Source organism: Nanorana parkeri, unplaced genomic scaffold, assembly GCF_000935625.1.
Source record: "Nanorana parkeri isolate BGI_ZX_2015 unplaced genomic scaffold, ASM93562v1 scaffold591, whole genome shotgun sequence".
NCBI lineage: Eukaryota > Metazoa > Chordata > Amphibia > Anura > Dicroglossidae > Nanorana > Nanorana parkeri.
Window position 1 is genome coordinate 256,913 of NW_017306859.1, and position 27,598 is coordinate 284,510.

The following is a 27,598-nucleotide window of genomic DNA, read 5'->3' on the forward strand; positions in this document are numbered from 1 at the left end:
AGCATATATATATATATATATATATCTCTATATCTATATATATATATAGATATAGAGATATATATATATATACATATATACACAACACTTTCTGCCATTCACATTCTGCCATTCACATTCTGCCATTCACATTCTGCCATTCACATTACAGAGCTATCATCATAATCTGTACATGGGAAATCAGGAGAAAATGACTTATAACGTCACAGGACTTGAAGCATTTACTGACTACACAATTTCTATGAGATGTATTGGAAATGATGGGCAAATTTTCTGGAGTGATTGGAGCGAGGACATTACAAGAAGGACATTAGAACAAGGTATGTTACCACAGGGCACGTGGGCAATAGTTAAGGGTGGTCTAAAACTATACTAGGCCATGTGGTATAACAACCTTATTATCAGTGCTGTATTCATCATTAAAGTAAATGCAATTTACTAGTTTGGTATTGCACTGTGTATCACTGATGGTATGGGGTTGCATTAGTGCATATGGAATGGGAAGCTTGCATATCTGGAAAGGCACCATCAATGCTGAAAGATATAACCAGATTTTAGAGCATTTTAGAGCAGCATATGCTCCCATCCAGATGATGTCTTTTTCAGGGAAGGCCTTGTATATTTCAGCAGGACAATGCTAAACAACATACTGCATCTATGACAACAGCATGGCTTCGTAGTAGAAGAGTCCGGGTGCTTAACTGGGCTACCTGCAGTCCACACCTTTCAACAATTGAAAATATTTGGTGCATCTTGAAATGGAAAATACAACGTAGAAGATTCAGGACTGTTAAGCAGTTAGAATCCTATATCAGGCAAAAATGGGACAATATTCCTCAAATTTTTCGAGACATGTTGTTGCCATCAATTTCACAATGACCTTTTTTTTTCTTAAAATTCTAAATGTTCTCAGTTGAACTATTTGATATGTTTTCTATTTTCTATGGTGAATAAAATATGGGTTTATGAGATTTGCAAATCATTGCATTCTGTTTTTATGTAGATATTACACAGCGTCCCAACATTTTTGGAATTGGAGTTGTAGAATTTCTGTAAATTTATCAAGATTTTTATTGAGTATAGTGTGAAAGCCTTCTATGACATTAGTGAATTATCATATGAATTCAACACCTATCAATATTGTTTCTGCTCAGTTGGGGATGTGCATCTCAAGAGTTAGATACCCTGTCTCCAGACCATTCATTTCAGCAAAACTCTTCCCATAAGATTATATATGCATTTAACTTATTTTCTGCATGTATTGTTACCTATCAAAGCCTACCTTGTGTAGTCATCCAAACCCCCTAAGACTTCTGCAGGGTGTTGCCATCTTGGATGTTATGTCAGCAGCCCCAGCAGACTCAGAGCTTCACTCAGGTGACACCTTCACTCCTCCCCTGACAGCTACAAGAAAGGTTTTGTACAAAGCTTAAGTAAGGGACAGAGGACCTTGGTCAGCACAGAGTGAATAAATACTCCCAGAGGAAGAGAGGGCTATGACGTGCAAGAAGAGAGTGGGCTTTATTAGGGAATTACTCTAGTGGGGTAGTCAACTTTTCATGCAAATGAATAAAATACAGTTTATGGAAAGCAGAAATACTGCAACAAAGCATTTGAAATACTTGAAGTTTTTTTGTGCTTTTATCTGTAATTTAGGTTGGTGGCAAGGTCTCTTCATAGTGTGTATAATGCAGTTTAGAAAGATATATCAGTCCAAAGTGTCTATGAAGATTCGTTTTTTCATACCACCCAACTGTCCTTCAGAGCACACCAAATCTCTCTGTCCCTTTTTCCCTCCTTAGTTGTTCCTCTTTTTATACTGATGTATGGATATCTATGAAAATGTACTCATTAACTACCAAAAGTGTTATTCTGCACTTAAACATTTATCTAATCTCTTAATTATCATGTTTGTATTTGGAAGTCCAGTATGAAAGAAAAGTAACAGTGAAAAAAAAATCAGTTCTGGGTTTTACCATTCATTTTTGGGATATAAATTCATAAGGGTCCCCATAACTTGGGGCGTGGCAGGGGTGTGTCCATTGCCTAAATACATTGTCCCTCTTTCTCATCTCAGAAACCTGGGGGGCATAGTTAATTCTATACAGGATGCTCTTATTTATCAGCATGGATCCTTTGGTCTTATAAATGTTGTTCCCACTCTACCCAGTCTTCCCGGTCTTTTAGGGCAAAATGTTTTGAAATATAACCTGAAATTGTGTGTTGAATTGCCGATACTGACATGTAAAGCACAGTGAATACTGTATGCTGTATGTAAAATTTCAGTCCCATGCGTCTTCTCAGAAATACATTTTTTTTTGTTTTCTTTTACTCAGCACCTTCTCACAGTGTTGAACTTTGGAGAGTGATTACTCTTTTGAACAACACAAGACTGGTACATTTGATGTGGAAGGTATGTCTATAAAACAGATTGTTACTGATATTATTTTCTTTTTAAAGTTTGTATGCAAACAATAGAACCTCCGTTGGGTTACTGCCATCTAGGAGTCAATTAGAGAAATTACCCATCATTTACTGTCCCAGTGACAACGGTTTCACCACACAGGAAGTGAGGGAAAACCTGCAACAGGGACATCAATGGCAATTAAAATTGCTCCCCCTGGATCACCTAAGGCGTGGGGTCCAAATGAGAACTTGGTTATCACCAGATTACCCCACAAGTAGTGCTGAACCAGTGACCCTATTGGCCCTGGCCTACTTTACTGCAAGTGGACACTAGGCCATGGTCCAAAGGGTCTCAGAAGCAGGATGGCTACGCAGAGGAGACTGGATGAAATATGACAGCAAGTTGATCAGGCAGAGGTTGAAGCAGGCAGAGAGTAGTCAGTGTACAGGCTGAGGTCAAAGTAGGTCTCAGACAAGCTGGAGAAGTGTGCAGAGTCAGCAACATAAACTGGAGAAATAAGCAGAGTCAGGCAATCCAGGTCAGCAACAGTAGTTGGGAACAACAACAATTTAATGCACAGCGCAGGTGGTAAGCAAATATAACACCAGCCACCAGAAAGGACTGTGTTTAAATACCCTTCAAGCCTTTGAGCATGCCCAGTAGGGCTGCAACTAACGATAATTTAATAATCGATTATTTTTTTTCGACTAATTGAATAATCGGATAAAAAAAAATGAAATCCCATTCTTAATTTAAAACAAAATACACAAATGGAGTGTTACAAAGTTTACTTCAGAATAAAACTGCATACACCATTTTTTGCAATCAGACCACACTGGAACACACGGCACTGCGGTTTTATGCGTTTCAAAGCCGGTGATCACACTCCCGCACCAGAATTTGTCAGGCTGAAACCGGAAATAACTTTTTCACACCTTTTTAGTTGTTTTGTTTGATAATTGTTGGGGGGGAGGGGGGTTCTTTAACTTTTCTACTATTTATAAATAATTTTTTTTATTTTATTTATTTTTTTACTTTACTATTGGGGGCTTTGGGGAAATATCAGGGGTCTAAACAGAACCCTGATATTTACCTCTTGAAATAAAAAAGATTGAGTCCTCAATCTCTTTTACTTCATTCCTAGCACTGAACAGGAAGCTCTCAGTACAGAGGCTTTCCTGTTCATTCATAAATCGAGGAGATAGTAAAAACAGATACCATGTCCACAATCGTGAATGAACAGGAAATGATGTAGAGCATTTCCTGTTCATAACTAGGGACACAGTATCTGAATACTATGTCCCCAATTATTCACAAACATTGTAGTGATCAGTACCGATCATTGCAATGACGATCGGCAGGGGACGATCGGCAGATATTTCATATACTTGCTGGTCGTCCTAAAGCTCTCCTCCCCACTCGGGTCTCCTGACAGCTTTCTCCTCTCTGCTGGGTGGTGGCTGGTGGACTGGCTCTGTGTCCCTGTGTCCCTCCGATCTCTGCTGCCTGTGCCAATAGAGGTGGGGAAAGCAGTGGATGATTATAGGAGACGTAGACCGCAGCATGCAGCTGGCTCCCAACGGAGGAGAAAGTTGAAGAGACTGTGTCCTGGGAGTAGTGGGGATTGGATGAGACAGCTGATGAAACAGCCACACCGATTAATCGATTAGTTGGTTGCAGCCCTAATGCCCAGCATTACACATGCACTTTCGCATGAAACTGGCTATAGCCAAAAGGCCACAAGCTAGCACGCGTGCACAACAGGATGCAGGTAGACAAGACATTCTATGCCACTGGCTGTACATGGATTTTAGAGGTACTGTAACAAAAATGCTTACATGTGACCTAGCTTTCCCCTTCTTGACTGGGTTTTTTTTTTTGCATTATGTGTCCAAGTTGCAGATGTTCCCCTCGCTTTCATTCTGGTAAAACCGTTATCACCAGTGCAGGAAGTGAGCGGCATCTCTCTAACAAAGTTCCAAACAGCAGTGAAAAGTCACCAGAGGTTCTAATCCAGGGGTAGGCAATCTTGGTACTCCAGCTGTGCTAAAACTTTAAATCCCATCATGCCCTTTGCCTCTGGGAGTCATGCCTGTGACTGTCAGAGTGTCTTACAATGTCTCATTTATGAGACTTGCAGTTTCACAACAGCTGGAGTGCCAAGCTTGTTGTAATCCTTTCCCACTGACTGACTTAGAGGAGAATTATGAGGCGAGTGATTTTCACTCAGCCTCATAATCTGAGCCGACCTGTGACAATGAGACTGTCACAGGTCGGCTTAGTAGATCGGGAAGTGAGCGAACACATACCGGCGCTCGCTCACTTCTTGATCTATCCGTGCAGAGAGCCGTGATTGTCACTCACGGCTCCCTGCAGGAATTCCCCCCCCCTGTCCGATCCTCCAGCGCTGACTGGCGGAACGGACGGGGGAGGAGGTGAGTACAGCTGGCTCTGCGTCTAGATAGGCAGAGCCAGCTGCCACTCATGCAGCTGGGTGGATCCAGACAGCATTGTCAGGATCCGTTCCGGCTGTGGCGTCTCAGTATACCGCTGTAGCTCGCGGTATACTGAGCTTTGGGTGACGCTAGTTTGAGTCCTCCCGTTACCCTAAGGAGAACTATGGGGAAAAGCCCTAACCCCATAGTTCTACTTTAAAAAATCTTGTTTCTCTGTATAGTTAGTAAATGATGCATGTACATTCTGGCTGCCATATATACTTGTTACATAATCAGCCTCTACTTCCTGGTTTGTTCTACACAGTGTTTTACTGATACCTCTCATAGTGAGTCAGTTTCTAAAAATGTAAATGTCATATAAAAAAATAAATAAATACTGTAAGGTAAACACTACAATAAAATGCAAAATATGCACAATATTTTCCCTTTGATACATTAATACACAATAAGGGACATGTGTGTGATATATATATATATATATATGTGTAAAGCAGTGAATCTAACATTTGCCAAACATTCACTGCAGGTTAATCTTTCAAATCTTTCAGGTGCATGTGTTTTAAATGACAGCAATTTATTCTCCAGCAGTGAATGTTTGGTGAACATCACATTGACTGCTTAAATATGTCCCTAAGATTATTTTTAAATTGGCAAAATTAAAAACAAAACAAAACAAAACCCAAAAACATTTAGTACATACCTTCAGGCTTGTCCGAGGTCTCCCCTGCTGGACTACAGGACATCTACCCCTTTCCTCATCTCCATTACATAGGACATGTTCTGTAGTGTTAAATCAATCAGTTCAAGCACTAATACCTACTGTATGTGTAACATTAGTTATAGTATGGCTATATTTGTACATCAAATGAATGGCACCTTATTGACATATCGAAGCTTTAGAAAAACAGGCATTTAACATTTTATATCATACCGTTTACTGTAATTATACTCTATGATTATTATTTTTCCACAGGAAAAATCCCATATAAAACCATCCGGAATAACACAGGGCTTTGTTGTACAATGGCATCCTGAGGATGAGATATTTGCTCTCCAGAATAAAACAACAAGAGAGAATGAAATGGTGCTGAGCTTACCTAACAAAGCCTACATCCTGTCTGTAATATATTACAATACTGCTGGATCATCTCCAAGTGCTACACTGAAAATCCCTGCTAGTAATGAAAAGAGTAAGTATCCAACGCACTGCCTGTATATACACATTAATTGTGGTGTGTAAAATGGTGAAGGTTCACTATTCTTCACTGGGTTCCCAGTGGTCTTCCATCCAGCCATTAATTCATGTGTGCAGTTGCACAGGACCTTTGTCATGGCTTTTTTTCTTTCTGTTATATGCAGTAGTAAGTAAAGATACATTTATGCTTGAGCATCAACCTACATGAAAGCTCGGCACAACTGAAGACACAGCCAAAGCTGGGAGAATGGTCTGCTAAAGCAGGCCGAATGCCCTGCAAGGTGTAAAAAAACAGAATAAAAAAAGTGTGTGAGGTTCCCCCCAAAAGTCAAACAAGACCCTTTAAGTCTGGTAGGAAATTTAAGGGGGACTCCAACCCCCAAAAAAACGGAAAAAAAAAGTGCCCCCCCCCCCCTAAAATACCCAAACAGACCCTTAATTCGATTCACACTAGTTTTGATACTGATATTTTTGCTGTTTGCTCTTATGTGATATAAATCCAGGCTTTGAAGTAAAACATCGCCTACCAATCACACTCTCCACAGGGATAATCCTAGCTCTCCTGCAACCAATCAAACATGCTACTTCTGTAAAACAAAAACAAAAATCAAGGCAACTGGACTTGCTGTATTTTTCTTTAAGACATTTTGCTGGTAATCGGACTAGCTTTCTCAATTCAGAATGACGTGTACAAACATTGTCTGGGAATAAATATGGTGAATGTTCCTGCAATCTACATAATCTGTTGAACTGAAAAAGATGGCTGGATGACCAGCGAAACGTCTTCAAGAAAAATAAAGCAAGTCCAGTTGCCTTGATTTATTTTGTACAGATATACCATGACCCGGATGAATGAGAACCTTCACAGACAAACATGTTACTGCACGTTATTATGTTAAATTAGCTTCTGGGCTAGAGCCACCACTACTATAAATCACAATCTTCCTAAAAGATTTGGAGGTAGCTCCTTTTCTGCTATAGGTGAATATGGAGTTGTGTTTACTCTATGGTGTACTGGGGATGTGGGCCAGACTGGGGATGTTCTCTTGAAATGGTAAGGTAATTCACATCTTTCACCCGTCTCACTAAAGGAGAGTTTGCTGTGGGTTACTGCCCTTTGCATTTAATCAGGCAATTATATTTTAGTGTCTTTTCTGTATTTTGAGTTTTCAGTTGTAAATACTTAGAACACAGGTCTGAATTCATCTTATGCATTTTCTATTTCAGCTCAAAGCCTGATGTACAGTGCTATGGTGTTTATGATGAATGAAACTGTGAACGTGATCTGGAATGTTACAGATGTGAGGTCCAAGACGTTTGTGGTAGAATGGTGCATACTGAACCCATGTAGTAATATATCCTTTCAACAAGTGGAGAATTCATCTGAATGGTCTGGAGACAAAGGTAATTGTTTGGCACACATTTTGTGTATGAAAAGTGGAATTAAAGGAGAACTATGAGGTGAGTGAAAAATCATTCATCCTCATAGTTTGAGCTGACGTGTGACAATTAAACTGTCACACGTCGTCTCAATAGATCAGGAAGTGAGTGAACACATACCGTCGCTCGCTCATCTCCCTGCAGAGAGCAGTGACTGTCAGTCACCCCTCCCCGCAGGGATTCCACCCCTCCCCGCTCCGATCCTCCAGCTCTGACTGGAGGAAGGGGTTGGTACAGCTGGCTCTGCCTCTAGATAGGCAGAGCCAGCTGTCACTCACGCAGCTGGGTGGAGCTCGACAGCATTGTCGGGATCCGTCCTGGCTGTGGCGCTCTCAGTATACCGCGAGCTGTAGCTCGCGGTATACTGAGCTGTGGGTCACGGGAGGAGGTTAGTACATGACCTCCTGTGATCCTTAAGAGAAATATGGGAAAAACACTTACCCCATAGTTCTCTTTTAAAGGCCCAGAGCAAATCTGGGTAAAGTTTGCATTACAAGAAAAGGAAGGATCAACCTCCTAAGGCATGCAAATAAAACTTGTGTTGTGTGGGCCACAAATGGGATGTGCGACAGCTGCCACACCCAGCGAGTGATCATAATGCTTCAGTGGGTGACGGCTTGTATACTTTGTCATTCTGAGACACAGGAGTGTGGACTGGTTCATAGTCTGCAGTTGCTGGACTCCTAAGCATAGGAAATGCTCTGAAATTGGAGTGGTGATTTTTGTTCCCTCTTGGCTACAGTCATTACCTGATCACTGCTTACCTCTGACGTTAGGGAAATCTACCAGAGGCACAGAAGCCACAACATAGGGGAGGTGATATTTAATTCGGAGAGATAGCTGGGAACGCTGTTACTGATAACAGTCAGCACAGCAGGTTATCAGCTCCGTTTTCTGGCAGAATTAACAGGTATTTTTTGCACTTATCAAATAGATTTACCAAAATATATTAATGACAAAAGGGAGCAAAGAAGAGAGGTTCATTGTTAGGGTATTGTTACGACCCTCAATAAATATGATGCAGCCCCTTTCAAGATTTATCCCAATTGGTTTGGCTCAGTGTTTTATTTCAGTTTGACATGACTGTGGAAGTAAAGTCTTCTTTGAAAAAATTGCTTACAGGTTTTTTAAGAGACTGTGTAAAGCTGGCCATGCACCTATAGATTCTCAGCAACTGAGCCGCCAGAATCACTTCTTTTGTAAAGCTGGCAGCCGGCTTTACAAAGGTAAACAGTCAGTCCGTTTACAGGGCCATGCTGCCAATGACGCACTATATATGTCGGTGGACACGAAGGGGTTAAACACTTTACTTTTGCTTTAAGGAGTAGACTAAAGGTGCCCATACACTGCACAATTCTGGTACGAGAATCGCAGGAAATCCCGCGATCGTACGATAATCGTGCAGTGTATGGAAGGCGTGCGACCATTTCTAATGTACGGTCGCACGACTTTTGTATTTCGAGCTTGTTGGAAAACCAGCCGAGAATCGTACGATTTTCAGCTGGTTTTTAACATGATCGAGAGATAACAGCCGAACTGGCCGGTGTGCGCACGCGCACACTGCCCGTTCAGCATTGCAGTCATTGGAAGCCTGCCCCTCAGGGCTTGCGATGATCGCAAGTACGATCTGCCTATCCAAGATGGGCAGATCATACGTTATTTTAATTACTTTACAACCCTCGCAAGACTTTTGTCTTGCGAGGGTTGTAAAGTGTATGGGCACCTTTAGACTGAGATAGAGTTGCAGAGGGGTAAACCTCAGCATTGCCCATCCACATCCACTTTTGATGGTCATGGGTGGGTTTGGTATGACAGTTTATTTGTTATAGGGCTTTCCACAGTACAAACCCCAATCATTTCCCAGCATGCTTACTAGTGTAAGTGTGTGGTGGTACATTTTTGTATTTCAGTGAACTGACCCACAGGTTCAAGGTGCTCATTTCACATATATTGTTTATGCACATGGTCAGGCCAAACAAAACTGATTTTTGTTTTTTTGTAGTTGGCTCACCCACCCAGTTTCTTATCTTTGGAGATTTTTTTGTATTTTTCAATTACAGCTCAGGATCCCTAATAATGCTACACTGGCATTATTATGAGACATCATTTAACTTTTGCTTGTAAACTCTGTTGAAAGCAATTTCATAGGATCCAGCTTGTAGGAAACTGAAGGGCTATTTAACAGTTAAACATGTTTGTTGGGCATTGTAGGTCATTGTGTTTGTATTTCCTTCCTCAGGGATCTTTGAGCCGTACACACGTTATAGAATTTCAGTCTACCCCATACTTGAAGGAAGGGTGGAAGCACCTATTACTACCTATTTCTATGTCGAGGAAGCAGGTATTGCATTTTTTTTATATCTATCTGAAAGACCCTGCTTTATGTATATATATAGTGTAAACTAATCAAGCTGCTGTGTCAGGTCACAATATTTAGGATCTTAGAATTGTATTTACTTGGAACAGCATCAACCAAACCACCCACACTAACTATATAGGGCTGATTTACAGCACAGTCACAGTTGCGCAGTGTATTGCTAGAGGAGTGATGATCAGAGCGAATCAATGCCATTACATGCTCATATGCTCCCTGGCTCCATCTAGTGGCAATAGTGCAATGCAAGTGCAGTATGCCCAGCTGTATTCTGTGCGAACGCATTATATAAATCAGTCCCTAAGTGCAATATACTAAATGTGAAACAATAGCATAAATGTGCAGTTATATCAAACATACTAATAAATGCATAACCTGACAGGGAAAAACCCAATAATAATAGAAATCATGAAACATAATACGCCATTGCCCTTAACAACCAAAAGAAATGTAATAATATATTAGAAGTGTCCAAAATAATCAATGAAAATTTCAGTATTATCTGTAACCCTTGCCAACTTCAAGAAGCAATGTATCTGTGTACAAAGTGTCAATCCATTACTATAGTGGCCATGATTTCCTTTCTGTGCTCCCCTCAAAGCGGTAATTCACCGGAGCAGTTGCGTCCTTATAATAGAAAAGGTCAAACCTGCTTTAAACTGTAATGCCTGGATATCTGGTAGATCACCCAATAGGTCTCCCATCAATGTTGTTTCAGCCCCAAGACACTTTGTAGGTTGTTCCTTTGCTTGCAAGGAAATTTCTTGAGTCTGCAAGGGAACAGCTATCAACTATTCTCTGCTGAAGACTGATCGTGATGATGATAAATTTTATTGTAAGAACTTTCTATGTATTTTGTAAAGCTGGCCATATACTGCTTGAATTTCAGGCAGTGTGTGGCTCTGGTTGCACCCCTCTGTTCGACAAAAGTGGACGTTGGAGCCAGACCTAAGATTCAGCCACCATTCTTGTATTCTGAGAGTGGTGACAAACCATAAGGCCAGGTTCAGACCTGGGCGATCCGTGACCATGCGGCAATCGTGCACGAAACTGCGCGGTCACGGAATTGCACACCACCCCTGATCGCGCTGGCAGTAACATTATTTTCTAATGGCACCTCAGTCGCCCCAGGCGAATTGCGCAGGTTTCCGGGCCGCCATACCACTGGTGCAATCGCGCATGACCGTGTCGCCAAAAAATATACATTTACCTTTTTTTTGCGATTGCCGCGTGGATGTAACCTATTGAAATCATTGGGGCCACGCGGTAACTACTGTGTACACAACAGCAAAAAGTTTCCCAGCACACTCACCAGCCAGCATGCAAAAACAACTTGTCTCACCGCTAAGGTTAAAATCAGAGGTTTAGATACACGTCTTCTGCAGAAAATGTGAAAGCCGCACAGCCGCGCCAAGGCACCTCTATATAGTGCAGTCCTAACTCTAAATTATGAGAGTCTCCATCTTGGAACACATGTTGTACTCCCTCACACGATCGCTGAAGTCTGCACCAGCCCTAAAACACCGCCTAACTTGTTTTGTTTATTGTCTCTTTAAAGTCCATCTAAAAGTACAGGTCCATCTAAGACTACCATGGCCACAGGGTGACAAAACTGCTGTGTTAATGGTGACAGACTTTGGCATATACTGTATGTCATTTTTGATTTTGCCTAAAGTTTCAACTGTACCCGCCCCCTCCCCCGTCCGTTCTGACAGTCAGCGGTGGCGGATCAGAGCGGGGAGGGGGGAATCCAGCCACTCCCCTGTCACGGCAGAGAGCCGTGACAGGATCGAGAGGTGAACGAACGCCGGTATGTGTTCGCTCACCTCCCGATCTACTGAGCCGACCTGTGACAGTCTCATTGTCACAGGTCGGCTAGAACTATGAGGTGAGTGAAAAGCACTCGCCTCATAGTTCTCCTTTAAATGTCTTCACGTATTCTAAGCTAATTGGCTATTGATTATTTGTCATAACCATTAACTGCATATTTATCATTATAATGGTAAGTGAAAAGGAGTCTTATACCACCTTGTATGAGAACTGCTTTTCCACTGTGAGTTTCTTATCAGAAATGCATTTTTGGGCAGTTGCCACCTTCTTGTACCACTGGATAATGCTTTTAACCTATATTACTTCCAGCTCCACTCCACGGTCCCAATACCACAGTGGTAAACCTTGAAGAAACAGAGGCAACAATTAAATGGGATCCGATTAGATTAGAAGACGCCAATGGCTTTTTAACTTCATTTAGTGTTGTTTACTATTCTCTCAATGAACATGAAACCGGTAAGAACATTTATCGATACAAACTGTCATTGTACAACACTTTTGGAAGGTATTCGAAGGATAGGGGCCCAGTGAAATATTACTGGGCTCATTTAAGATCCAAGGTAACCAAAAAGAATCTACTTTCACTGCTCCAACTACCGCAAGCCAATCGAGTTGCTACAGGTTACTGCACTTTGCACATCATTAATCATTTTTATATTATATGTCTGTATAGGTTTGCCTGTATATACCTTTGTTAGATGTAGTCATGATTCGTCACTATGTCTATGTAACTGACACGGAAATATTATTTTGTGGTAAAAACATTTTTGACTGTGCAAAGATATTGGCATGATTTTGGTAATATTTTTTTATTTTAATTACACATGCAGTATATATATATATATTTTTTAAATTTTATGATAGTGCATCAGCTTTGCTACATAGGGGTATATTGGTAACCCATTGTTGTATTAGAAGCAAAAGCTAGGAAGTGAGAACCGGGTCAGCATTAGGAGGGCAAGAAAGTGATATACATGGAGTAGGTTAAGCTTCATATCAAAGAGAGGCCATGCAGAGGAAGCTCTCTGATTAAATTTGACCTGCCCTTGCTTGCAGTGACTACTGGACGTATCTACTGGTCTTGAAATTTATATATGCCAGTTATTTTTTGATCCATTCCCAAGAAAATATTTTTTTTCCTCAGGCAAATATGGTGCAAATAGTTGGGTGCAGAGATTTTCAGCATGCTGGGAAACTACTGTAGCTGATGTGATAGACTTCAGTTGCTGCCAGATTTTCCTTTTACTTGTTCAGTCTATACACAAGTTTTCACAAGAGACTGTCCATTGAGTATCTGATTGGTCAGCTTTTCTTACATATTTTTCTCCAGTATGTGCTGTGTCCCAAAAAAATGGCCAGTGTCTGCTAAGTTATTCACATAAGTAGGGATGGATTATTTAGGAAAGTGCCAACATACAACTCGGTGTGATCAATCTCAAACACAAGCATCTGGCACACAGGCTGGTAAAATATGTGAAAGGGGAAGTTATATAATGGATCCATATGCACGCTGATAAAGAGTTGTCAGTAATAGTGTTAATTTCATTGATTCTAGTTATTACAGTGAGCAGTGATGTCTATAAATACACTTTACAACCCCTGAAGCCGAAAACTCTGTACACTGCTTATGTGGTAGCTAGCACCCGAGCCGGGAACACAAGTGGACACCGTGTTCACTTCACGACACCTAATCACAGTAAGTTATTACTATAACATTTTTCTGCAATGTGATATGTCAACTGCATGTGTCCTCTACATAGTAGAACCTGTATTTCAGTGACCTCCCATAGACAGTTGGTTTTTTTAGTGCAAAAGCTGGGTGTAATTATTGCCGTATTTGTCGCTACATGGGCAAACTGCAAATACAGTAGGTGAGCATGCTGTACCATCACCACTAGACCGCTGATATCCCAGAGACACTACTGGAATTTCCCATATAACCACAATACAGTGACCTTGTGTCACAGGGTGCTCTTTTGTAGGATCGAAAGCCTAGGATCCAATACAGATCTTGGGCTTTGGACTCTTCGCTAACATCCAGTGTTTCCAACATCTGCACACCCAGGACTTGCACAAAGCTGGCACCATACTAGTAAATCAATGCATTTATTTTTCTTGGGCAAGTCAAAAATGTAATCTCTCAGGTCTATCCACCTGCAGTAGCCAATTAGCCAATAGGAGTAGTCCTTATTATCCTGCTTCGAAAGTAAATAAAGGAGAATCCAGCTACAAGAGCACATATAACATTGCAGCTGAGTGGAGCTGGTATCTACTGGTGCAGAAGTAAAGGAAGCTGTTGGTTCCTTCTACTCAGAAGTGAAATATCTGTTGTTAAGAGAATGACCCTTTAGAGAATTAACGTTTGACAGGTAGGTATTTTTATAGTTCTATGTTTAAAGCATTATACTGTATATTACGCTCAGTCACTTGCAGTTTGTTGGTTGCAAGAAAAGCAGCTGCCATTACAGTATCAAAACACAAGTTAGATTTACGACCTGCTTACACAACTAAAGTGTATGTAATTCCTAACAATGAACTTTGCTGTTATTTGCTCGCTTTGGTCTTTTAAATTTACCAATGATAGCATTTTGTTATATCTGTTCAATAAGTCCAAAAGAAGTCCTATTGATTGCGTCACAAATTCCTGTGTACACCTCCTGTGTTATCACAAGGAGGCTTCCTAGTTCTTGCACTACAGAATATTTAGTCCCTATGCTGTGGAGGTTAAAAGAATGGGTGTGATATTAGTAGTTTAACAGACAACTGGGCAGGGCTGATGCCACGTTTTGCAGATTCGGTGCACAAAAAAGGCATATGGTGTCATATCACAAGAGGAAATTAGGATCTGAGTGCATTTCTGGAAGATCAACGGGTATTGTGCAGTCCTTACTGAAAAAATGGCCTGGATGGGAAGGGGGTTTAACACCGCGGATGTCAACTGGTTAAAGGAGCATGTATTGCAGAGATGTACTAAATGTTTTCATTATTGCCCTGACACACACTTTAAGCCACTCTTAAGGCCAGGCTGGCAAATGGCTGGATTTGGGGTACTTCATTAGAAATTGTAAAGTGTATGTCAAGGCAAAAAAAAGACCCTGCAGGTACCAAAATGTTTTACCTGTTGTTGTGCCAGAAATGCATTTAGCTTATATGTCTTGTGGACAATACACAGAGTGTTTGTGGACTGAGTGGTGTCAGCCCGGCCCAGTGTCTTTTGCTAAACTACTCCTGTGACGGCAATGCCTGTGCCCGACTGGATACGCTGTCAGAGCTGGTTATAGCAGAAGCATTACCCTAAACATCAGACAGAACCAATGTTAGGTTAAAGCAAGAAGTCAATGTTATTGAACATACAGCACACATTTTATAGCCCACAGAGCCCACCACCCCCAGATAAGATTACATTATTTTATTAAAATTAACATTTCTGAAAATCAGTCCAAACCAACGTTAAGGGAACAAAAGGGTAACGATAAAGATGACCACATCAGCAGGTTTTACACACACACTTACACACACACTTACACACACACTTACACACACACACACACACACACACACACACACACACACACACACACACACGTACATCTTCGTACTTAGCTCCTCAGGTAGCCGTGTGTGTGTGTAAATTAGTTCAGACCTAATGGTACCAGCGTGACATGGCACATAAAGTGTCCATCTGAGAGTTTCATAAGATTGGTAAGATAAGTCCCGCTGGTCCGCAATCCAGCCGGTGCGCAGAGCACTAAATAAGCTTGTACGTGAGTTCCATGGAGGAGTTGAGCTGTTAGGTCTGGGGCAAGATACAATACTATTCCCACTGGCAATTTAAAACATTGATCCAGGCCAGGGTCCATAGTTGGTGGGGAGTAGGCTGGACTTCAGTCCCCTCCAAGTACCAAGGGCACTCCCACTCTCAGATCTGTAGAACATAAAGACTAATCATTCTGTGGTCCAAGATAAGACCTAAGAGGGCTTCTATGGGATGAAACAGAAAGTGTGCAGAGGACAAGGGACAGCTCTGAATTTATATGGCGATCAACAGGGTTTTTTTTGCACTTATCAAACACATATAACACAATTCTTCCAATTGTATATTTAACAGACCAAAAGTAAAAAGGAGAAGTCCATTGTTAGGGATATAACAGTGTTTATCTGTATTATTTATTCCATTATTTTCTTTAAAGGCAGTAATAAATTGGGCCATGTAATTGGTACAATCGGTGTACTTGTGGTGCTTGTAATGGTGTTTGGAATAACATACAAGTGCAAGAAAGAAATGTAAGTAACAATATAACACTCCGAGACTGTACAGCATACATTTTATTTGTGGGACATCCCAAAGCCAAGGATCACACTGCATTAGCAGGTGTGCAAGTGTGTTGCAATGCATTGTGTTAAGGCAGCTCATTCATTTACCAAAGCCTTCATGGCTACTGTTGATCTAAAAACAATATGCCAAAATGGTATTTAGTCTGTATAGTTTACAGTCAGTATAACCAGACTTGCTCTCAAAGTAAAAAACAGTAAAACACAGTCACTATGTGGAATTGCTGGGTAAGCCCAGGGGATATACAATACTGTGCAAACGTTTTAGCCGGGTGTGAAAACATACCGTAAAAAAAGAATGCTTTCAGGAATAAAAGTATTAATAGTTTATTTTGATCAATTAACAAAATGTTAAGTAACAGAAGAGAAATCCAAATCAAATCAATATTTGGTGTGATCACCCTCTGCCTTCAAAACAGCATCCATTCTTCTTGGTACACTTGCACACGGTTTTTGAAGGAACTCGGCAGGTAGGTTGTTCCAAACATCTTGGAGAATTAAGCACAGATCTTCTGTGGATGTCGGCTGCCTCAAATCCTTCTGTCTCTTCATGTAATCCCAGACAGACTGCATGATGTTGAGATCAGGGCTCTGTGGGGGCCAAACCATCAGTTCCAGGACTCTGTGTTCTTCTTTACTTTGAAGATAGTTCATAATGACATTGGCTGTATGTTTGGGGTCGTTGTCCTGCTGCAGAATAAATTTGGGGCCAATCACACGCCTCCCTGATGGTATGGCATGATGGATAAGTATCTGCTTGTATTTCTCAACATTGAGGATCCTGACCAAGTCTCCAATCTCTCATCTGCTGCATTAAGTTACTTGGCCGACCACTGCGCCTAAAGGTTCTCAACATTGCCGGTTTGTTTGTACTTCTTCGAAAGAGCGTGAACAGCACATCCTGAAACCCCAGTCTGCTTTGAAATCTTTGCAGTATAACAGGGGCGCCCACAATTTTTCGTCTGGAGATCTACTTTTCAAATGACAAGCTCAATGAGATCTGCAAACGAAAAAACACCTGCATTCAGGGGCCGGAGGGGGGCGTGGCGGTGCATTGAAGTCAATGGCACCGCAGGCAGGTCCCTCGCCCACAGTGCAATCGCCTGCACCAGGAACCCAGGCACATTAGTGCCTTCGTTCCAGTCCAGCGATCGCACTGGACCGTAATGCGGGAACCAATGTGCCTGCGTTCCGGGTGCGGGCGATCGCACTGTGGGCGGGGGGCATGGCTGCGGTGCCATCTTCTGGTCCCATGTGCTCTAAGATGGAGACTCTCATAGTTTAGAGTTAGGACCGTACTATATAGAGGTGCCTTGGCGCGGCTGTGCGGCTTTCACATTTTCTGCAGAAGACGTGTATCCAAACCTCTGTTATTAACCTTAGTGGTGAGACAAGTTTTTTTTACATGCTGGCTTGTGAGTGTGCCATGATATACTTTCTACGGTTTCCCAGTTATTTACAAACACTGCACATGCGGTGCCATTGCGGTTGGGGGGGCCCTTCATGGTTTCTTGCACCGGGGCCCTTAAGGTTCTAGTTACGCCACTGATTTTGTCTCATATTTTTTCTCTCCCTCCCTCCCTCCCTCTCTCCCTCCCTCTCTCCTCTCTCTACTCTCCCTCTCTTCTCTCTCCCTCTCTCTTCTCTCTCCCTTAAACATTTAATCGAGGCTCAAATCATTTACATTGCAGGATCAAACGTCTCTTTTGGCCAGATGTTCCTGACCCAGCACACAGCAGCATTACAGAATGGTCTTCACAGTGGGTGCATGTAAGTTACAGGTGTCATGCATTTCACTGGTAATACTGGAAAGCTGTATATTATGGAGAACACTGGACATCTTGTCAGGTCCTACTAGAGTCAAGGAATCCACATGTGCCATCAGAGTATTTTTTTTTGGCAAGTTCTGCCCTTTCATTTCTTTGCTTTGCAAAACTAAATGGAAACGGCATACTTTATATAGCTTCTTAAGTCTTTGAAAAAGTAGTATAAATTCAGCAAGACTGCTCTACATCATAACCATTCTCCAGCCTCACCAACAGGATATGTCTTGGAACTCTGTTCACGAACATGAAACCTTTCTAGATAAGTCAATGATTAAAGAGACTGAACTGAATAGAGCAAAAAATGGCTACACAGGAGCCTGGGGTTTTGATGGTGCCTTTGTAGCCATTTTTTGCTCTATTCAGTTCTACAAGGGGTGTGGTGCCACCCACTTGACTCACACTCCCCTTCCATTGGCATAAAGAGACTGATATGTCTTACTAAACTGCACTATACACACTATGAATAGACCTTGTAACCGACTTTAAAATTTGCAGGTAAATGTCAAGAAAAATCAAGTATTTTAAATGCTTATTGGGGAGGTTTTGTAAATTATTTTTTAATGACTTGCAGTTTGCCTCTGAACTTGCTAGAGAATGTAACTATTGCAGGGGAGCCAATTGCTTAGGGCAGCCATCTCTATACTTGCATGTCATAGCCCTTCTCTCTTCTGCCAGTGTCTCACTCTTTCATGTGCTGGCCCAGCTCCTTTGACCTCTTCTCTCACCGCCCTACGTAAACTTTAATTTAGCAGACGGGGGGAGATGAGTGAAGGGGAACACTATAGTAAAGAGGTCAATAAATAGTGGCAGTGTGAGCACGGACCTGCACTGGATTATGGCTGGCTGACAGTGGATACACCAGCCTCCGTGGCCAGTTTTTCCACTGCCAGATATAACCCAGTGCACGCCCCCTCCGCTTCAGTCATTGGTTGCTAGGACTGCTGGCCTCCTAGCAATCAATGACGTCAGGCAGGGCCGGCTGCTACAACTGTAAGTGATCTTGGCGTCTGTACAGTCACTCAGATCACTTATATTAGCCTGCCTCCCTCCACACTACCTCCCCCTGCTGTGGTCTTTGGTGTCTCCTGCTCCTCTGGCTGACCCAGGACCAAGTCAAACAGTGTGAGTCAAGGCCAGGACCAAGTCAAACAGTGTGAGGATGGAGAGTGGGAGCAGACCCAGGAACTGCCCCGATCTGCTCTGTGATCACTGACGTATGAAGCCCTGCTCTCAGCGCTTCCTGCTTCAGCCACCAGAAGCCAGCTGAAGTGCTGGGTAAACAGACTATCGAACACATTCCTGTGCTTGATGGTCTCTGTTGGAGGGCTGGGGAGACATCAGAGCTCAAATAGACCCCTGATGTCTCCACAAAGAGAACCAGTCACCTCCAAATGTTGCCATGTTTGTCACCTCCTTTTGTTATAAAACCCTGCCACCCCACCATCTAATTCTAATCAACACATGCGGGTAAGGCATGCACGTCTATGTAAACGTGGTGTGGGAGGGGACTTCTATAAAAAAAAAAAAAAAAATAGTGTGATGCACCCCGTTCAGCGCATCAGCACTCTTCCTGGGAACACACTCTTCCTGTGCGTTACAGTGCATCTGCTGGTGTGAGTGCAGCCTAAATGGCAGACTGCGATACAGTACAGACAAGAACTGAGTGACCCCTCTGACTGGACCGTGACTCGGTGGAACTTTTAATTCACTACCCCTGCTATAGTATGTCCCTTAAGTTACAGTTCTGAAGCTGGTGACAACAAATCCAGATTGGTGGTAGCAGCATTTTCAGTGCTTTTTGATGTCTGTCTACACAAGGTAGGTCTTCACAGGTAAATCACATTCTTAAATTATGTTAAATGCACATATAATCTTATGAGACAGTTGTTGTTTGACAACAGGGTCTCTTCCACTGTTTAATATTCCTGCTGGCAAGGCTGGATTATGTGTTGGCAGCAATTGAGGATAGCAATAATACGTTTAAATCCGACACTCCCGGCGGAGAGACCAGGGGCCCGCCGCGCGCTGGATAACGATCCGGCGGCCGGCAACTTGCTGGGCCCCTCGAGAGCCTGAGGCCCCGGGCGCCCGCACCGCCTGCACCGGCGGTAGTTCCGCCACTGGTTTAGTTCTAATTACCACCTCTCGTTACAGGCTGCTCTTCTTGTGAATCCAGAACAGACTGATGGTGTGTTCCATGCCGGGGACCTTCAGATTCTGCACACTGTGTACATCAATGAAAAAGCTCTCCTTATGGAGGAAGAAGGCAGAAAGCGCCTAAGCACTGACTCACGGACTTCTCCAGAGGATTCCTCTCCAGTGCACTATGCAATCACAGAGATCCATCATGAATTATTAGAAAGACTGCCATTATTACAGTCTACTTCATGTTCGCTGACTAGCAGCTGCAGCTCACTACTATCTTCCCTTGGTGACATGCACTCTGAGATCCAGGAGACCCCCCATGTGTTAGAACTAGAACAGCTGAGTGGAGACATTGTGGCTGAAGTGAACCCATATCTGAAAAACTCAGTTAACACAAGGGAGGCCATACATGTTGTCAATGACTAAAAGCAATGAAGGATCCTCTAAGGCCTGTGCTAGACACCTGCCACTCGTTGCTGTGACAATGCAGCGTTTCATCACAACTACCTAGTTTACCAGACACAAGATGTCTGGCCATTCATCTGCAAAAATGTCTATGAACGTCTGGTCTTCCCCGTTTATAACAGTAGTATTATTATTTTTTTAAGTATGGCAATTCTTCATTAAAAAACTTTTTTCTTTAGCTGTAATAGGATGATTATTCAGAAATGTTTGGAGGTATTGTTCATAAATCGTAGGAAAAATCTATTAACAGAAACAGATGAGCAGGGGCGTTTATCAATGCTGCTGAACAGCCAGGCAATGCTAAATAGGAGCAATGAGACAGATCTACTATAGTTTGGCAGCGTCACTGATCAGTTCCTCCCTCAGCTGCTCTAAAGTAGCACTAAAAACAAATTTAAATCCTAAACTTGACCGCTTCTTAATTGTGTATCAGTTTTAGTGGTAAATCTGTCACAGTGGGCTACCCATGATTCGGGATTCCAGAAGCAGGAGCCACAGAAAAACTGTTGCATAAACTCTGCTGACAGGAAGCCTGATTTGTGTCTACGTTTGCTTGGTAAATGTATATTAAGAAGTTTAGTGTCTGGCTGATCTGGATAGCATGAGCACCTCTGAATTGTAAGTACTGACAGATGGTATGGTATGGTATTGGAAGCTTGCATTGAAAGGTCTGAAAAGGTGTGTCCGGGCATTATTGAAATGTACCCCCAAACCCTCCCTCTTCCCCTTCCAAAGCCCATACCGGATCCTTATCTGAGGACCCTATGCAAAAATACAAATAAGTGGGTGTATCCCCCTACAAACCAGGAGCCCCCCTTTCACATCAAAATCTCACCCTTTTAAGAAAGAAAACCCCTATATATTAGGAGCCCCCACTCACACTAGGAGCCCCCCTTCACATCAAAAGCTCCCTGTGGCAAATCAGAAGCCACAGCTGCAGTGGAGGGCTGGAGGCAGAGTAGGTCTGGATGGATGCAAACAGCTTTCCTTTTCTGAATGGGATTCCACCCTTCCTGGATTATCTTTCATCTCCTTGGTGCATGCAGCTGGCCTACCAGCACCATGGAAAGACATGTCTACGTGCGAAAATATTAAGGAAGCTAAAAGGCACCCCAGAGTGCCACGGAACCCTGGTTGGGAAAGACTGCCCTAGAGCAGTAGAGTCTAGAGCAGGTCCCAACATTATTTTTTTATTTGACCTTGTTCCTGTCAGGAGAAACAGTTTCTATTACTCCCTGTGACATAACCAGTAGATTGTAAACATCTTGCAGGGGCAGCAGATTTGAAACTAATGTACAAGTTATATGTATACATTGACAAGTACAATTATTAATAAATTTATGAGTAATATTACCATTTGGTTATTGAACAACTATATTTTTTGTACATAAAAGGCTACAAATTGATAAAGATATAAAATGCCTCTCATATTTTATCTGTTGAGGTAAATGACAGTTGTACCTGAACATGTATTAATGATATGGTTTAATAAAATGGTGGAGTAAGAGCGAAAGCAATGTTCTAGCTATAGGAGCAAACTTTATTCCATCTTTAAGCTATTAAACACATAAAAAGACATTCAAGGACTTTATGTTTAAAGCATCTGCCTTTGTGTTAGTGAAGCCAGATAATATAGTAAAACCTGTGGATTTCGCCAACTCCAGCACTAGACACATGATCCACCAGGCCCAAGGTAAGCCTGATTATGTAGGTCAGGTGTATACAGCGTTCCAGAGTCTGATCCTGATTGTCCAACGCTGACAGAATGTAGAGTTCCACTGATCTGGACTGAAATTGGGCATATGGAACTACTTTGAAAGAGGACCCCATTAGGCCCCAAACCCTCATGCAAAAATGGAGGGTTGGTTGGCTCGCTCTTGGACTGTAGAGCCCAAACATAGGAGAGTCTGGAGTTTGCCCTGTGGAAGGCAAAACCTCGGGCAGGGTCATATCCTCAACCAGGCCTGTATATTCCAGGCAATGAGACAGTTCTAACGCTGACCTTTGGGGATTAAGGATCCACTTGAACCACCGTAGGTCAGGACAGTCCATTGAACATTAAGCGTATGCCAATTGTTACCTCAGAAGAAGGTCATCTAAGAAGGGATGCCCTGAGAGCGCAGTAGAGCTCAAGGTGCAGTGGACAGACCAAAGAGAAGGGCAACCCATTGGTAATGGTGTTTGCCCACTGCAAAACACAGATAGGGGCGGGAAGATGGGGACATGCAAGTAGGCATCCTTCATGTCCACATAGGCCAAATGGTCTCCCAGATGAATGGAAGCAATAACTGACCTGGTAAATTCCATGCAGAATTTTTGTACCCAGGGGAAGGTTTTGAGAACCTTTAGATCCAGTATTGGGCAGATGCCCCCTTTGGTCTTGGGAATGGTGAAAGGTCCACTAATCTTTGTGAAAACATTGGCAGGTTTGACAACATTAAGCAGGGTGTAGGCAGAGAAATTCCAGCTTGTAGCCTCTAGATACAAGGTTTTACACCCAAAAGTCCAAAATGTCACGGGACCAGATGGCTGCAAAAGCCAACACATGTCCCCTCTGACAAATGGAGGTACCCCCTTATTGTGAGGATTTGTTCCTGGATTTGGGGGATCCAGGACTTACAGCAGCCTTGGAGAGACCAAAATTACTTTTTTTTAGCTTAGGATGTAGAGGGTTTCCCATATTGACGTTTTGCCTCCTTTTGCTCAGCGAAAAGTTATAGTTAGTCAGGTTGAAAAAAAGACAAGAGTCCATCGAGTCCAACCTATAGAGAAAAAGAAGAAAAGCCTAAACAGAACACTATGCCCACAATTACCCAATGTTGATCCAGAGGAAGGCAAAAAAAAAAAAACCCTGTAAAGCATGGGTACTCTTCCCTCAGTGACATCCTTGATAAAGTTGTACAAGGATTTGGCAAAAATGTTTCCCATCAATGGGCATACGCTATATGCTCCTGAGTTTTTTGCACTGATGCTCCTGGGAGCATAATTTGAGCCAGAGGGTCCTCTACATGTGTGCTGAAAGGAGGCCCATTCTGGAGATTTGGCTTATAATATCTGCTAGCCAGTCAACTCTGTAGAGTAGGGCCGCAGGCATGAGCTCCAGTTGTTGGAGGACAGAAGGATGTTAGGAAAGATCCAGGATCCCGAGACATGTCCCTGCACTAGATGCCCAAGGTCTGGTAGGGTGACATGACCACAATGGCAGGTTGGAAGGCAGGACCCTCGAAGGAGAATAAGGATTGAAATGGACTTCTAGGCTTTTTCCCTCACAGGGTCCTTTAAACACTGAGGGATGTCCTGTCAGGGTATTTCTATATAAAATTACAAAAACTGATGAACTATGACTTGTACAGAAACTAAATCAAACTTTTCTGTGCACTGTAATGCAGGGGGCCAGAAGTCTGTGCTGGACAGATAAATTAATCAACCAAAATAGCCTATTGTGTACAAATTAAGCAAGACACAAACAATACAGGAGAGACCCTTTAGGAACCAGCTTTTGTAAAACCAAACTGATTCAAAGAGGTAAAACATTGCAAATGAAGTCTAAGGATTAGATAATCATAAAACCACAATTGACAATACTGAGAGAAACTTAACTTCAAGGTCAATAATTACAAGTGTTTAATCAAGAAATCCAAAGGCTAAAGGATATCACAACTACAAATGAAAAATTAACAAAAAACCCTTACAAACCCCAAGACAAGTAATCCACCCGATTGTTCCAAGATTGATATCACCTATGATTATTGTCTGAGGTTGAGTAAGTTATCAAACACATCCGAGATTTACTCCACTGAATGCAGACGATATGAGTGAAATAACCAATCAACTACCATTTCTGAATCGATCAATTGGAAGAAAGTAAATAGTGGTCGGGGAGTCGCCAATACGAACAATGCTTTCAAACCATATAAAATACCAAGAGGGAGGAAGAGGAAAAAAAAGAGGAAAAGGGGAGAGAAGGAAGAGCTCTGAAGAAAACTTCCTGGATGTAACGAAAGGACTGTCACTCATTGACCATCGCTAAGACTTATCCCTTGCTGCCTAAAACGAGCCATCATCTCATCCAATAAGACTCTGAACATTTTTCTTTTGAATGATTGCTGAGATATTGATTATATATGAAGAATTAACTTTCTTTACTCCAAAATCATAGCGGTTACATTTTATTATTAGTGTTTTTGTTTACAATTCTAACAGTGTGCAGGGTGAATTCTTCTGATAATGTTTCATATCCTTCTCTATTTTATTCCTTAGATTGTATTGTGTATGGTTAAATTGGATACAGATTTGTATGTAACTCATTGCCATTGTAAGTATACTAGCCTGTTTTGCTTGTTGTCCCTATTAGACTAGTAAACCTATCATCTTCAGAAATCGTTAGGATTACAAGGGAATTTTTACTTTTGAGATACGTCTCTTTCTTTGCTATGGCCAGGGGAAGTAAGAAACAATCTTAATGGTGTCTAGGTATTTTTATTTTTCTGATAATTCATTTACATTTATTTTTGATTGTGTGTTTGAATTGTTATCACCAGTAATTTATGTTTTGTACAGAAATATAGGATTATACCCGAATATTAATAAATTATTTTGATTAGTGTAATTGGGAGATATTTATATATTGTGGTAAGAAATCACCATAAGCTCAAAGAACTCAGGGAAGTGGTTTGGGGTGTATTATCAAGTGTCTGAACTGAATTCATATTGTTTGTTAAGTTATTACTTGCCGTAATCGGCTGGAGGCACTGTCTATTAAATCTAAGTATAATTCAGACACCACCCTATTATTAATATTTCACCAAGATTTGATACCACTCAATCACAACAGTCCTCTACAGGGACATTGTCTTCTTAAGATAGGAAATGGCTGGGTCCACTACAGGGTCAGTCCACTTTTTAAGAATCCATCCTCTAGAATATTGCAAAGCATTTGGGCAGAGTAAAGAATTTTTTTGGATTGGGCCAATCACTATACAAAAAAGTTTGCACAAGTGAATGTACTGGAAGTGTCTTAACAGTCTGTGGGGGCTTGTATAGCGGATGCAGGGAGCTCTAGGCATGTGCTGACTGCGTCAATAAGAACCAACATGGTGTACTTAAGTTTGAGTTATATCTACAGATTGCAACTCCCCCTGTACCAACTCCTCAAATAAGAATACAAGCTGACTGCGCAGAAGCAGCTGTAGCCCCACGGAAATCAGAGATGGACACTAGAGGACAGGGTGTGGAAGCCTTGAAGCCCCTGTATTCTGAGTCAGCTAACATGGCTGACATTTTCCCCCTAATCTCAGATATAATAGCAGACTGAGGAGTCTCTAGTGACAGGGTTCCATCAGATGGGTGCACTGTGGCCTTGGATCTGTAAAGCGCTCTTCGCCTAACTCTCACACATTACACCCAGGTGTCTAGGAGTGCACCTTCAGTAGAGCCCAGTGCCCGTAGGACACTAACTTTCACATCTACAGATGGACCCACAACCATTGCCTTTTTAGACCCTTTATAGGAAGAAAACTGCAGCAAGAATGACATAGGCTGCTACTGCTGCCCTCCTGTTATAAATGCTGGAAGTCTGAGATTTTAAAGTCTATGTCCACACAAAACGTTTTTTCTTTTGTTTTTTTTGTTTAGAAACTATCACGTTTTTACTCCTGTCATGGATCAGGCCTAAAATGTGGAATATAACATGGGTGCAAAAATTGAAAAAAGGGCCTCAGTCATGAAGGGGTTAAAAACATTCTTACCTTGACAGAAAGTGAGTGCAAATCTCTTAACAGTCAGGAGTGAAGGAAAAAATCTACAACAATGACACAGCAATAAAACACTGGAATGTACAGTACATACACAAGAGGCACTAACAGTATAAGTCTGTGTGTGTTCACAAAGGTGTAACCTCATCCCTGAAGAACCCTCATGGAGAAGGGGGTATGCTTGTCCAAAGTGAGTGAAGAGTTGCACGTGGGGATCCCCCCTTTTCGTAATGGATGGATGGTCATGATACAACTGGTGGGTTGACTTCCCCCCGAGGGATCCCCTGGGTTAGGATTGCAAGACTGCCACTGGCCTTTCAAATTCTCATGATATTGCTGCACAATACACCAAGGGTTATTTTTGCCCCCTAAAGAAATTACAGTGGTCTCAGTATAACATGTGGAGGCCATCTTGCTCAGCTGCCTGAGCCTGTGCACTAGAGTCGGGGCAGGCATATTGGGACACCCTGCATTCCAGGGGCCATCTTGGAAAGGGGCAAGGAGGATTGGGGCCACGCTTTAGTCCTTGGACAAGTAGTTTTTTTTATATACAGTATAGGTGCTGGAACTAAATCAGGTCATTAAATAAAACCGACTACATTTTGAAAACACATTGGTTTTAATGTTACAGTTTGATAAAATACGAGTGTACAGTGTGCAGTGTGCATTCTCTGATCATGCAGGTGTCACCACTGCTTTCACAGTCTATTGAGAACCATTACGTTGTAGTTACAGAAATTCAGTGTCAGCTGTAAACAAAAAAAACTTATTGTACATTGTGTGGCAATGGATTGAGAATACGTATTAAAAAATAAATTAAAGCGTTAATCAAGAACACTATAAAAATATATATATATTCATGATATGGGCATTGAAGAGTCCTTGTAAAAATAAAAAAAAGAACCCTAACATTTATTGCATATTAGTTATTTATAATGCTTCATGTTAAAAGGATGGTATACATTGTATATACTAGGAGCAACATGTACAGTTCAATAAAACAAAAATGCACAGACACTAATATACAGTATTGAAAGCCTCCTACACACCAATTCTTTTCTGGAGAGAGGCCATACAAGGCACGTACGGCAGACAAAACAGACCTTTAAAACCAATATCCTTTTGCAAGCTGTAGTCTGAATACAGATCTATGGAAGGCTGGATACTGCTAGACTAAATGTTCAGCTGTCCTGTTCTGGGACTGGTACTATGGCGCTATCAGGAAAACAGGGGCATGCATTAGACCGTCATCTTAACCAGTTTGGTGTAAAGCAGACCTGTCATGCAGAACTGAAAACCTTTCCATTAATACTGCTACTACCTAAAAGCCGATATACTTCTCCCAAATGTGTGCAAGACAAATCTGCTGGAAGTT

General features: G+C 42.0%; 1 protein-coding gene across 1 annotated transcript in view; it reads left to right on the forward strand.

Moving 5' to 3' along the window:
• IL31RA (interleukin 31 receptor A) overlaps positions 1–13,698 on the forward strand; it is a 21,241-nt gene extending 7,543 nt beyond the window's left edge. The window contains exons 6-13 of the mRNA XM_018562677.1: positions 152–320; positions 2,337–2,413; positions 5,837–6,053; positions 7,286–7,462; positions 9,738–9,839; positions 12,012–12,158; positions 13,258–13,398; positions 13,685–13,698. Of these exons, the coding sequence (XP_018418179.1) occupies positions 152–320; positions 2,337–2,413; positions 5,837–6,053; positions 7,286–7,462; positions 9,738–9,839; positions 12,012–12,158; positions 13,258–13,398; positions 13,685–13,698 (1,044 nt within the window). The remainder of the gene's footprint in view (positions 1–151; positions 321–2,336; positions 2,414–5,836; positions 6,054–7,285; positions 7,463–9,737; positions 9,840–12,011; positions 12,159–13,257; positions 13,399–13,684) is intronic.
• Positions 13,699–27,598: the final 13,900 nt, after the last annotated feature.